Raw genomic sequence first — 13923 nt, 5'->3', positions numbered from 1 at the left:
ACAGCTCCCAGATACTACTCATTCCTTACTCAGGGTACATCTACACTACAGGGGGGAGTTGATTTAAGATACCCAAATTCAGCTAGGTGAATAGCGTAGCTGAATTCGACGTATCGCAGCCGACTTACCCCGTTGTGAGGACGGCGGCAAAATCGACTTCTGCGGCTTTCTGTCGGCGGCGCTTACTACCACCTCCGCTGGTGGAGAAAGAGCGCCGATTCGGGGATCGATTGTCGCGATCCCCGAGAGGTCGATTTCTACCCGCCGATTCAGGCAGGTAGTATAGACCTAGCCTCAGACATGTCCTACAACCCCAGGGATGTTACAGGAGTCTGTATGGGAAATCTATGTGAGAATGCTAACTATTGTCATTCTTATGCAAGGAAATCCCTGCAAGCAAACAGATGACCTCAGGAAGAGCACTCCACCACAGGCTTCGCTGTGCCCAGCCCCCAAGGCAAGGGGGGACTTCTACAGTGTCAGATGGAAGGCGGGGGGATAAGGCTTCTCAGGGTATGTCTACACTGCAGTTAGACACCTGTGGCTGGCCCAGGCCAGTTAACTCAGACCAAGGGGCTGTCTAACTGCAGTGTAGATGTTCAGTCTCAGGCTACAGCTCTGGTACCCTGCCACCTCGCAGGGTCCTAGAATCCGAGCTCCAGTCGTTAACTGTTTTAGAACTAAAAGAAACCAAGATATTTATGTATATCCATGTGATCTCTCTCTCTTCCTTTAACAGAATGTCTTAATCTTAACAAAAGATAAGGACTTCTTATCCCAGGGGCTATCCTTCACTCAAAGGCCCATGTATCACAGAAGTGCAAAGAAAAGCTTATACTTCCTTGGCAATCCCTTCCCCCTGTAAACCTCATGTGCAGAGCAGAATGACATTTCCAGCAAATTTCAGGAGTAACACCAACTGACTGCAGTGGAGTTATTAATTTTTATACTGGTGTTACGGAGTGTGGAATTTGACCCATTTCTGTCTAGTAAACCTACATCTATCGCCAACAAAATGAACTAGTGCAACTAGTGTACATTAAAGCATACACAGGACCCAATCCTGCAAAGTGCCAAGTACTCTATTCCCACTAGTTTCAACCGGGATAGAGCATACCCACCTCCTGCAAAGTGCCAAGTACTCTATTCCCACTGGTTTCAACCGGGATAGAGCACCTTGAAGGATTGGGCCCATCATTCCCATTAGCAGTAATGGAGAATTAAGCATGCACAATTAAGAGACTATTGCCCTGGAAGGTTATACAATAATGATGGAAATTTATAATAAAGTAAGTTTTGGTTAAATCACAATACGTGTAACAAACGTAACTTGATGAAGCTTTCACCTGCATATGGAGGAAATGTCAAGTGTTTCAAAGTCTAAAGATACCTTTGATACTGCAGGAATTAAAAACAAAATCTCAAACATGACATTTATTAACTTTTTTTTTTTTTTTTTTTTTTTTTTTTTTTAAGATGAGATCTGGGCTACACCACCAATTTCTGAGAGTAATCAAACAAATTAATAGGAAAACACATTTTTAAATACTCCTGGAGATTCTTGAACATAAAATGCTAAGAGAATTTGCAGTATAATACACTGATAGGCTATCTTGGCGCTTCTGTTTCTTTAACATCTTTGTCCACTTCCTCTACTTGAGGGAGAAAACGCTTGAGATTTAGTTTTAAACCTTCACTCGTTGAACTTCGAATAACCAAGCGTTGCACAAATGGGCCTAAAAAAACAAAACACAGAAAATAACTTCTGAATTATTCTAGTAGAATTTTTTATACCTGCAGGATGACTTACCTGATCATGATGTGTACCATATCCACCCCTACCTCCCAGCAGTTGTTTAAAGACAAGCAGTATCACAAAGCCGTACGGGGTTAAAAGATGTCTTGGGACACCACCTGATTTCCACTTTATTTCTCAACCACAATGTTGTCAGTTTACACCAGTGCTGATATGATGCTTATATACAGACATGGGATCAGAGAAATGTAGAGCTAGCAGAGAACTTGAAAGGTCATCTAGTCCAGCCCCTGAGCTGAGCCAGGACCAAGCATATCTAAGATCATACCTGACAGATGTTTGTCTAACCTGGTCTTTAAAACCTCCAACAACAGGAATCCCACAATCTCCCTTGGAAGCCTATTCCAGTGCTTAATTACCCTTATAGTTAGGAAGTTTTCCCCAATATCTAACCTAAATCTCCCTCGCTGAAAATTAAGCCCATTGCTTCTTGTCTGACCTTCAGAGGACATGGTGACCAATTGATCACAGCCCTCTTTCTGACAGCACATAACATATTTGAAGACTGTTCTCAGGTTCCCCCCCCACCACCACCAATCTTCTTTTCTCAAGACTGAACATGTCCAGTTTTCTTAACCTTTCCCCACAGGGCAGGTTTGCTCTGGACTCTGTCCAACTTGTCCACATGATTCTTAAAGTGTTGCACCCAAACCTGGACATAGTACTCCAGCTGAGGCCTCACCAGTGCCAAGCGCAGTGGAACAATCACCTCCCATGTCTCATATGACACTCTTGTCAATATACCCCCAGAATGATATTAGCCTTTTTTGCAACTGCACCACATTGCTGGCTCTTATTCAATTTGTGATCTAATATAACCTCAACATCCTTTTCTGGAGCACTATTGGCTAGCCAGTTATTCCCCATTTCGTAGTTGCGCATTTAATTTCTTCTTCCTAAGTGGAATACTTCGCACTTGTCTTTATTGAGTTTCATCTTGTTGATTTCAAACCAATTCTCCAATTTATCAAGGTCATTTTGAATTCTAATCCTGTCCTCCAAAGTGCTTGCAACACCTCCCAACTTGGTATCATCCACAAATTTTAGAAGCACAGTCTCCACTCCATTACCCAAGTCATTAATGAAAATACTGACCAGAACAGACCCCTGCAAAACCCCACTAAGTATGTCCTCCCAGTTTGACAGTGAACCACTGATAACTACTCTGAGTCTGGTCATTCAACCAGTTGTGAACCCACTATATAGTAATTTTACCTAGACCACATTTCCCTAGTTTGCTTATGAGAATGTCATGTGGGACTGTGTCAAAAGCTTTATTAAAATGGAGATAAATCATGTCTACTGCTCTCCCTTCATCCACTAGGCCAAATTACCCAGTCAAAGAAGAAAGTTAGGTTGGTTTGGCATGATTTGTTCTTGACAAATCCCTGTAGGCTATTTTATCATCCTATTATCTCATAGGTGCTTACAAATTGGTAGTTTAATAATTTATTCCAGTATCTTTCCAAGTACTGAAGTTAGGCTGAGTGGTCTACAATTCTCCAGGTCCTCTATGTTATCTTTTTTAAAGATAGGTACCACATTTGCCCTTCTCCAGTCCTCTGGGACCTCACCCTTCCTCTGAGTTCTCGAAAATAATCACTAGTGGTTCTGAGATTTCTTTAGCTAGTTCTTTATGGATCCTAGGGTGAATTTACTCAGCCCCCGCTTTAGATACATATAATTTATCTAAATATTATTTAACCTGTCCATTCCCTATTCTTGCCTCCCTCCTTTTAAATACTGTGTTAAGCATCTAGTCACCATTAATATTTTTTTTTTTTTTTTGCTTTAAGAGAAGACTGAAGCAAGATAGGTATTAAACACCTCAGCCTTTTTGATGTTGTCCACTGGTAGCTCTCCTTCCCTTGTAAATAGTGGACTTACATTTTCCTTCATCTTTCTCTTGCTCCTAATGCATTTATGGAACCTCTTCTTATTGCCGTTTATGTCCCTTGCTAAGTGTAACTCATTTTGTGCCTTAGCTTTTCTGATTTTGTCCCTACGTGCTTGGGCTATTTTTAATACTGATTCTTAGCTATGTCCTTGATTCCACTTTTTAGTAATAATCCTTTTTGATTTTCAGGTAACTTAAAGAGCTCCTACTGGAGCCATCTTACTAGTCTTCCTATATTTCTTTGCATTAGGATTGTTTGTTTTTGCCTTAAATATTTGCTCTGAGAAACTACCAATTCTCCTGAACTTCTTTTTCCCTTACATTTTCTTCCCAGGGGACCTTACATACTAATTCTCTGAGTATGTTATACATGTGTGTGTGTTTATGAGAAAAGCTGTCATAACTATAAAGGGAAGGGTAAAAGTCCTCCTGTGTACAATACTATAAACTCCCTCCTGGCCAAAGACATCAAAATCCTTTTACCTGTAAAGGTTTTAAGAAGCTCAGGTAACCTGGCTGACATCTGACCCAAAGGACCCATAAGGGGACAAGATACTTTCAAATCTTGGTGGGGAGAAGGCTTTTGTTTGTGCTCTTTGTTTTGGGGGTTGTTCGCTCTTGGGACTAAAAGGGACCAGACATCAATCCATGCTCTCCAAATCTTTCTGAACAAGTCTCTCATATTTCAAACTTGTAAGTAACAGTCAGGCAAGGCGTGTTAGTTTTATCTTTGTTTTCTCAAATTGTAAATGTTCCTTTTGCTAGAGTGTTTACCTCTGTTTGCTAGAGGGGGTTCCTCTGGGCTCTTTGAATCTGATTGCCCTGTAAAGTTATTTTCCATCCTGATTTTAAAGAGATGATTTTTACCTTTCTTTCTTTAATTAAAAGCCTTCTTTTTAAGAACCTGATTGATTTTTCCTTGTTTTAAGATCCAAGGGGGTTGGATCTGGACTCACCAGGAATTGGTGGGGGGAAAGGAGGGGGAATGATTAATTTCTCCTTGTTTTAAGATCCAAGGATTTGGATCGGTGTTCACCAAAAAAATTGGTGGAAAATTCTCTCACGGCTACCCAGGGAAGGGTTATAATACTTGGGAGGGTAATATTCTGGGGGGGGGGGGGGGGGAGGTAGACAAAGTTCCCAAATAACTCAAATAATTTGGGTGGTGGCAGCAAAACCAAATCTAAGCTGGTAGTTAAGCTAAAGGTTCTCATGCAGGTCCCCACATCTGTACCCTAAAGTTCAAAGTGGGGAAGAAACCTTAACAAAAGTACTGCAGTTTTTAAAATTTTACAGATTCATTCAAAATCAATATGGTTATGGTTCAGTTATTCTGACTGGAGCAGTACCACTAGTATATAATGTAGATGCGTTAGCAGCCTATAAATTTCTTGTTCTTGCAACCAAACATGTAATCCTAAGGTAAAATTTTCAAAAGTGACTTACGTTCCTAAATACATCACTTAGGGGATTTTGAAATTTGTACAGTAACGTACAAAATTTTTCCTGATAATAGAAAAAGCTAATTTCAAACTGAGGATTTATCTCTATTCATTAAAAATACCCACTTTGACCAGGTAGAGAGGCACCATCTATTTTCCAGGATGGTGGAAACTAACTCTAGTGGGCAGAGTGGAGTAACAGGGCAGAACTCTAGACTAAAAGCTCAGACTGAGGAAACGTGTTACACCTCCAAAGAAATATGCATCTCACAGAGCTGTCTTCACATTCGAGCAGAAGGAAATAAAGAGCAGCACTCCTGCAATCAACCTCCACGGTGCATTGTCCATATTTCTGCTCAGAAGAAATATGGTCCGGCTCAGCATTACCACACACAGACTTCACCTGACAGCGAGAGAGGACGGTAGAGCATCTGGTGAGCACAGCCACACACCTGAGAGGGGAAGAGGGGTAGACAGGGCAGTCTGACCCTACCTGGAGGCCCCTTCAAAAGCACAAAAGGAATGAGGTTCAACAGCTTGGTGAGGGGCTGGGAAGCCCCACTCCTGTGAAAAGGAGAGAGATCAGGCTTCTGTTTGGGTTCTACAGGTTCTTAAGCTTCCCTCATCACCATAATGAGAGCGTGCACCAATAGTACATTAAGTGATGTGACCGTTTGTCACGTGCAGTTCACTCTCTCTCATCGCCTCTCCGATGGGGAAGTGCATGCTATGGAGTGTTTTTCATTGTGTTTTTAAATAAGTTATAAGTACAGAAGGCTCTGTGTTTATATTAGCTACGGCAAGGTCGAAGAAGCGCGCCTTGCACCTGAAGAACAAGGTAGCGAGGGCTGTCGTGGTTCTAAATTTCTATTTAGGGTGAGAGGGGAGTGAAAAGGAAAAGCCAAGATGGATTCAGGAAAGGGAGCTTAGTGGTCCATTTGATGTGGGAGGTCAGGAATCACAGAGGGAAATATCAAAAGGGGAAATGACAACATTTGATAGCACCAAATGTATGCTGGTGCTAAAAAATGCAAGCAATAGAATAAAGCATTGAAAATGAACTAAATAAGGAGTTTAAATGGAATACTGCACTGAAATATAATAAGGCAAATAATGTAATAAATGCAAACTTCAAGTGTGCTACAAACAAACCCAATATTGCTCTAGTCCCAAAGTAATCACCACTTTGATTAAATATTCATCTTTGTTATCATTATTCCTTTGTAGCTCTGTTTGTGATGATTTAAAATTTCTCATTTAGAACAGTTAATCTTTTTTCCCCAATGCTAAGTGCAGCTCAACGTTAATATACAACGTCACTGACTGCTGGGCAGCTGGCGTTCTTTGAATTGTTATTAGGTATGTCAGGCAAGAAAAACTGTAGAGAAAAAATAATCCTAGATTTCATATTTTTGTCTCCAGGGATATGGAACACAGCAGAATTAATTTTCCCTATCTGCAGATCTACAGAAACTCATAAATTAGTCATTTATATTCTAAACATTCATTAATGGAAAAACACCAACAACTTCCCCATTCCAGCTGGACTCCTGCTATTGAATGGAAAATGAGCCTTTCTACAAAAGGAACCAAAGAAAAGTCAAATATATTAGGTTCTCTTTGGGGGAAGTATGAATACAAATTATTTTATGTTGCAACATATGAATCTGCATGCTTAATTTAGTGAATAGTTTTTCATAAGGAGAGCTATACACTAAGCATGCATGTTCAGTGACATGGTTATATGCACATATGGTAAAGAAAACATCCTGTAACTTTTGGTTGTTATACATTGTGCATAGGGGGGCTTAAGAAGAATGGAAAATAGGAAACTAACAGCAACTACTTAGAATGGTAGATTTTGTACATCACCTTTCAGTTGTTACCTAGGTTAAAGTTTGACTTTTAGGAAGCTAAAATAAAAATGTACCCCCTTGTGGTAACCACCACACACTAAAATCGCAAGAATTAGTCATTGAAGAGCAAAACTGACTCTTCCTCAGCACTGAGCCACTTCAGCAGCTTATGTCCACTTTATTAGATTGATGTAGTTATCAAAAACACCTTGGAAAGTCAGGATACTCGACTTCTATTGTTTCTGCTGATTACTAATCCTTCAGGTGATCCAATCAGCCACATCTTTTTTAAAACACTGAACCCTTTAAAAAAGTTTATTTTCTATAGGAAAGAAATAAAATCCTGCCAGGAATTTCAAGCACCACAGATAACATGCAACAACGGTGAGAGGTGAGCACAAGCGCTGTGTGGTAGGGGGGAGCAATTGCTACAGAAAGTCGAGTGGGAAGAATCACTGTGATTGTGTGAAGCAATATAAATGTTAAAAAGACAAGGCAATATTTAACATTAGATAGCAGTGTACTGGATATTCTATTTAAAACTACTAAACATCAGGCAGCTTCTTCTAAAACTATGATGTTTATTAACCACTCCTGTTCCTCCAATCATGCAGAAGACGTTCACTGTGAGTTTACTTTATGATAAAGTCAACAATGAAAAGAGCATGCTGCAGGATCCACATTGTTCGGATTATAACTTAAAAACACCGAACAGAGCCAATACTTCTCTGAAGCCTGTAGGAAACACGCGGACTGGATTTTTATTCACAAGTGACCGCATCCTATTGCTTAGAAAGTTAACAGAAAAGAAACTGACGAATTTGTAATATCAGCAGCAAAAATAGGGCTGGTGACAGTTCTCTGCACTAAGTAGGTGGCTGATGTGTGACCCCAGATCCTCTGGTGAAGTGCAGCCACATCAGGTCGAACCACCAATCAACACTGGCACTGAAATCCATACATCCAACCCCCATAAAGGCTCACAACAGCGCAAGAGGCATCCACCAGTGCTGTAGAATTGAAGCAGAGGCCTGGAAAGAATTTTCTGCTTGCTTATTCTTTTCTAGACTTCTAGTTTGGCAACCCCCTCGTCCTGCCAAATTCCACTAAGCCCTATGTAACAGTCTTCCCTGCAAGCTCAGTTGGGTTCGGTAATTTTGCTTATTTTCTGACTTATGTTGTCCTTTAGTGCATAGCAATGCTAAACTCCTGATTTGGCAAGGCACACATCAATAGTGCTTCTGTAGTCAAGGGGACCACTCATATGCTTAAAGTTAGGCATAAAGTTTCAGTAACATGCTGGATCAGGGCTGAAAAGCTGCCTCCAGCCTAAAGACAGAGGACGTGATGTGTGTTTGGCAATAGTCAGCGACGAAGAGCGCTTTCTTATTACTTAATTAATGTAATTTGCTTTAACTTCAATTAAGAGCCTAAAGAAAAAGCTACTTACCATAGCTCAATGGCTTGTACGTACAGACATCCTTAATAATTGCATCCAGATTGGCAACTATCTGTTCATTAGGCATATCCAGCTGAAAGAGGTTAATGCAAAATTAATTATACAGAAGCAAGTGCTGATGATTAATAAAATTAAACGTGGTTGGGTAAATATTTAATTGGTGTTTTGGGTATCTGAATTTAAAAAATTTCCCTCGATTTAAGATGTCAAGAATTACAAATTCCACTAGTAACATTAGCAAGAAGGTACCCCACTGTGAAGAAAAACATTTAAGTAAACCACTAACTTAGCAGCATGTACATCTGACACCACCGTCACATGTACACATCCAATTTCTCAGATGGTAAACCTGGATGCTCAAGATTAAACAGACACAACTGCTCAGGTGAAAAATGTAAAACCATTTTCAAACCTCTTTCATTGAGCAATGTGTGGATGACTTCAGATCTATTTTCTAAAGCAATATTTTTAATATAAATTTATTGGCATTAGAGATGTCTGTTAATGAACAATCCTGCATTGGCAGGTAGATGACTTCACAGCGTACTTTCTAGCGTTTTTCCCCACTCTAGTTTTTTAAGTGTCCGATGAGATAGGGTTTCCACCACCGCACTCTGGAGATTATTCCACAATTTACTATATCTCACTCAGCTGATGTGAAGCCCAAACAGTTCCTTCCTCATTTTTATGCCAACACTTGTAGGTTCTGGCCATAACCGTCCACCCTGATTTTTGTCCACTGGTGGCATTTCCACCCTTCAAGCAGTTGTAGATTTATATCTCCATTTGCGATTGCGAAAGCCCTCAGCAAAGCACTTAAGCATGTATGTAAAATTACAAGCCCGAGTAGCCCCAACATCAATGGGACTACGTACATTCTTAAATGCTTTGCTGGATCAAGGCCTTAGCTAAGTAAAAATGTAGCTCTTTAATCTTTCCTCAAATCAATCCCAACCAAACCCCTAATTATCGGTGTTCTTGTCTGAGCTCCCTCTAACTTGTCTATAACTTGTTAGTAATCAGATACCCCACACTGAACACATTATTACAGATGTAGTTACATCAAAGCCAGAGAGAGAGAGAGAGAGAGAGAGAGAGAGACATATGAAGACTAACTATTAACCTCTGGCTCTGGGATACCTCAATACATGCCGCTCAAAATTGCATTCACATTGTTGTTACAATAATGCCTTGCGGTCTCATGTTTAATTTGCTGTCCACTAGCACCAACAGGTTTCACTCAGCACTACTGTTTCCCAGAAACCTCTCTGCCATCAAGTACATTTTCAATGACTTCCCTGTAGGCTTATGAGTTGTATGTTTTGAAGTTGTATCTCCTTATGTTATTTTCTGTCCATGTTTTTAATTTCTCTTGTTTTCTTTATATTATTTCTCTGTCCGCAATGGAGTGGATTTCACTAATGTGCTATTTATTCCCTCCTCCATACAATTAATAATGATAATACTAAGACAAGCTCATTTGGTACCCTAGTGGACACATTCCCCCAATTTGATACATTAACTTTTCTTTATGGTCTTTTAACAGGTATTCAGTGTGAAGAACAGATGTTCCTCTGGTATCCAATCCAATTTGTATTCATTTTTTCAAGTAACACTTTGAAAGCCAGCTAAATAATGCATTAAGGCAGCAATAAAGCAATAGTAATGAAAACTGCCATTACTGCAGTTTACTCTGTTGGTAAAGCTAGCAATTCAACACAAGAAGGAAATTCAGCATAAGGGCAGATTAAATAAATGACAAGAAATTGTAAGGGTAACAATAAAGAACCTCATAACTTAAATGGTATTTTAAGTACCTATTCTTACATTGATGTTCAGAATTGCAGGGATTCTTAATTACATTCTGAACGAGTTGCTTTGCATTTGTTCTATAAAAGTAAGTTTAAAACAATCAGTGAGATATATTAGTATTAGCAGTTTGCTCTAAATATAACATCCTTTACAAGTCTTTTCAATGGAATTAGTAATAAAAGGGGGTACAGTACACCCTAAAAGAGAAGACAGAGAAAGCAGGAGGTAGAAGGGGTGGATTACCAGGGAACTCAGTTACTTACACTAATAATTAATATTTAACATTCATATAGAGCTTTTCATTTACAGATGCTCCCCGGGTTATGCAAATTCGCACTTAGGGAAAAAGTTCCATAAGCCAGAAATAGGATTTTGGAGTTGCGGAAATTTTTGCGTAACATACGGGTATACGTTTCCAACTAACGCAAATTTACACAAGGCTTTCCGGAACGGAACGATTGCGTAAGTTGGGGGGGCGTCTGTATAGATCTCAAAGCACTTCAGAAAGGTGGAGAAGGATCTTCTGTATTTGATGGACAGAAAAGCTCAGGCACAGAATGAAGTGACCTGCCCAAAGTTATACAACAAGCCATGCTAGATCTGAAAATCAGATCCAGGTCTCCTGACTTCCAGGTTTTTCATGTCCCAAACATGAATGCGCTTTTAAAATGCCATTTTCATTTGACAAAGGACACATTTCATTTTAACGCCCATCACATCATTTACATCCTCTTTGCTCTCATATAAGTGTTATGCATTATAGTGGCATGCAGTTGTCCGGTATAAAACCATATAGTCTTTCATGATGCACAATGCACAACAGCCACGCTGTTCGATGGCTGGAGTTTTATCATGTCACCTCACATGGAATTACAAAGATCCTACTGTAATTAATTAAAAGTTTCCTTAACCATTTACGAAAAATGCAAATACCCATAAGAATTAGCAAGGAAAAATACAGCCGTTTGAAGTTCAGTCACCCTGAAACAAACCCATAGTCTAATTTTAAAACAAGTGTCAACTAGTGCTGAGAAACTAAGCAGAACCTCATGTTTTGCTCCACAAAAGCATTAGAGAACTGCAGTAGCTAAAGACATTACTACCACATCTGATGCACATTATTTGAGTAACAAATCCAGCAATTTCTGATAATAGTTACTCTAAGACCCTCTTTATAATAGCTGATGAACCAATGTTAATTCTAGGCCAGTCTTGTCAGGCAAAAAGCGTTTTTCCATTGTGTTAGCTCAATACGATTGCAAAGCTCCATTAAAGTGCAAGCTAACATATCTGAAGCATTGCTGTAGGGTACATTACAACACTGCCAGTTAAGACCGCTTCAAATAAGTCATCCTGAATCTTAATGGGTTTTTTTGGATTGTGTTAACACCTTTTATGCCCAAACAGACATACCCCTAGGGAAAGAGTGTTTCATTATTATTCTTGCTTAAGGCGCTAACACAGGCCAGGTCTACACTACCCCCCTAATTCGAACTAAGGTACGCAACTTCAGCTACGTGAATAACGTAGCTGAAGTTCGAAGTACCTTAGTTCGAATTAGTTCGAACTTACCTTGGTCCACACGCGGCAGGCAGGCTCCCCCGTCGACTCCGCGGTACTCCTCTCGGCGAGCTGGAGTACCGCAGTCGACGGCGAGCACTTCCGGGTTCGACTTATCGCGTCCAGACTAGACGCGATAAGTCGAACCCAGAAGTTCGATTTCCAGCTGTCGAACTAGCGGGTAAGTGTAGCCAAGGCCACAGTTTCCCTGATCAGTAGAACACCGGTAGACAAAGCCTAACTGTGTTATAGTTTACAAAACCGTAGTACAGACTAGATAGGGGCTTTACAATCCAATAGGTTAGTGTTTAGATTAGTTTAAAAGAATACTTCAGTACTGATGTACAGCAGAGCACATGTGCACACAGTCTGCACCAGCCAGGGAGATCGCTTTATTACTTTTTAGCATTATTCCCTAGAAAAGTGCTTCATGCAATGTCCCCCGCTTGTGCAGATAAGCCTCACAAGTGTCCAAATTCATTAATAACTTGCATCACGAGGGCAGACAACATTATTTGCAAAACGTGTCAGTCATAAAATGCAAATTCAACCAATCTAAAAACACTACACTTCAAAGCATAACTAATTTACTATTTTAATCTCAAGTTTGTTTTCAAAATTATTCCACTTTCAGGATATGCAAATAGGAAATGTATAAAAAGTGCCTCATACTATATCACAAGCTTGAAATATTAGTTAAAACTTTTAGTTTATGTCATTCATACAAATGCATCACACCTGAGCCCATTGTATGGACTTAACCATCAGACAATTCAAATACATATACAGGGTAGGAGTATGGTGGAATGCAACAGCCAGGTATCAGAATTAAGCATGGAGAAAACAGAAGGCTGTAAGAAAAAGGATTTGATTGTTTTTAATCAGAAAAAGGGTTAGGAGTCATAGTCCAAGAAGGATAAAATTGGAAACTAGTCAAGAAGCCAATTAGGCACAATGAAGGTGCTCTAGATGGTGGAGACACCATGGGAGAGCATACACCACACGCTGTAGCAAAACATGGATGAACAAAGAGAGGAGTCCGATATTTGAAAGACTCAGAGAGGAAGAAAGAACAAATATAGAATGAGATACACGAGTTCCAAAGAGGGGAGAGGGTCCAACCAAGTCCATAGAAACAAATATTGTGAAGATGATGAAGGAAGGCTTTGTCCTTGATTCTGAAATTGGCAAGACGACAGGAGCACAACCTGAAATTTTGCCTATTTCTACGTGCAGGGGAGATGAATAACTGTAATTTGGAGTACAGATTTAGGTTTGATGAACTGGGACTTGCATCATGAAAGCTCCCGGAAAAAACAGACAATGAAATATAAATGAGATCACAAAAACAGAGTAACTGCTATGTTTGTTTTTACAGTTCCTGCACATAGCAACGTGCTTATTTTATTTTGCAGCTGAATGATACTGAACATTATACAGTCACAATAGCTGTGCTAATGTAAAAGGTTGGAGGATGGCACTTACGTCACGCACATACATTCTAACCTCTGAAATCTCTGAATTTATCAATCATCTCTCCAATAACACTTCCATTACCTCACTTTGAGTACCTCGCAGCAGTCAAGACACCTCCCTGTCATATTGGAGTAAGCATGCTATTAATACAGCTTTTCCACATGAAGTCCGCCAACAAAATAATTTTTTTTTTTAATATATTGAAATCGCACATTTAGATATCACAAGAGTGGTACCTTTGAAAAGTCAAATGTTTGGGCTGTCCAATTTTACACACAACAGATTTTTAACAAGTTAATTAAAAAAACTGCAAAAAAGTGTAGAATTAAAATCCATACTACGTTAAGAAGGTTGATGCACCTCATGTTACAACATTCATGGGTGTTGGGGTACCTTATTAAAGTAGGCTGTCTAACCATAATCTCAAATCATCTACATTTCTCTGATTACTAAACTGCTGTTCCAACTCATAAGGGCATATAAACAGCAGATTCATCTGCTATTTTCCTACTGATACTGCAAGCTCCCAATACGGTATTCTGTTGTGTTTGACACTTGGATCTCATCTGAACCACATTTTATGCACGGAGACCTAATTTTTCAGA

At 39.7% G+C, this 13923-nt stretch overlaps 1 protein-coding gene across 2 annotated transcripts in view; it reads right to left on the bottom strand.

The window, feature by feature from the left end:
- Positions 1-294: 294 nt before the first annotated feature.
- MRPL1 (mitochondrial ribosomal protein L1) overlaps positions 295-13923 on the bottom strand; it is a 33581-nt gene continuing 19952 nt past the window's right edge. Inside the window, exons 8-9 of one of the 2 annotated variants that reach the window (XM_034771202.1) lie at positions 8462-8543; positions 295-1736 (exon numbers count right to left, since the gene is read on the bottom strand). In XM_034771202.1, the coding sequence (XP_034627093.1) occupies positions 1609-1736; positions 8462-8543 (210 nt within the window). In that variant the 3' untranslated portion in view covers positions 295-1608. The remainder of the gene's footprint in view (positions 1737-8461; positions 8544-13923) is intronic. The other variant, XM_034771203.1, reaches the window with a different exon arrangement.

This window comes from Trachemys scripta, chromosome 5, assembly GCF_013100865.1.
Source record: "Trachemys scripta elegans isolate TJP31775 chromosome 5, CAS_Tse_1.0, whole genome shotgun sequence".
Lineage (NCBI taxonomy): Eukaryota > Metazoa > Chordata > Testudines > Emydidae > Trachemys > Trachemys scripta.
Note: the sequence above shows the minus strand (reverse complement) of the source record. Positions and strands in the feature narration are given on the sequence as shown.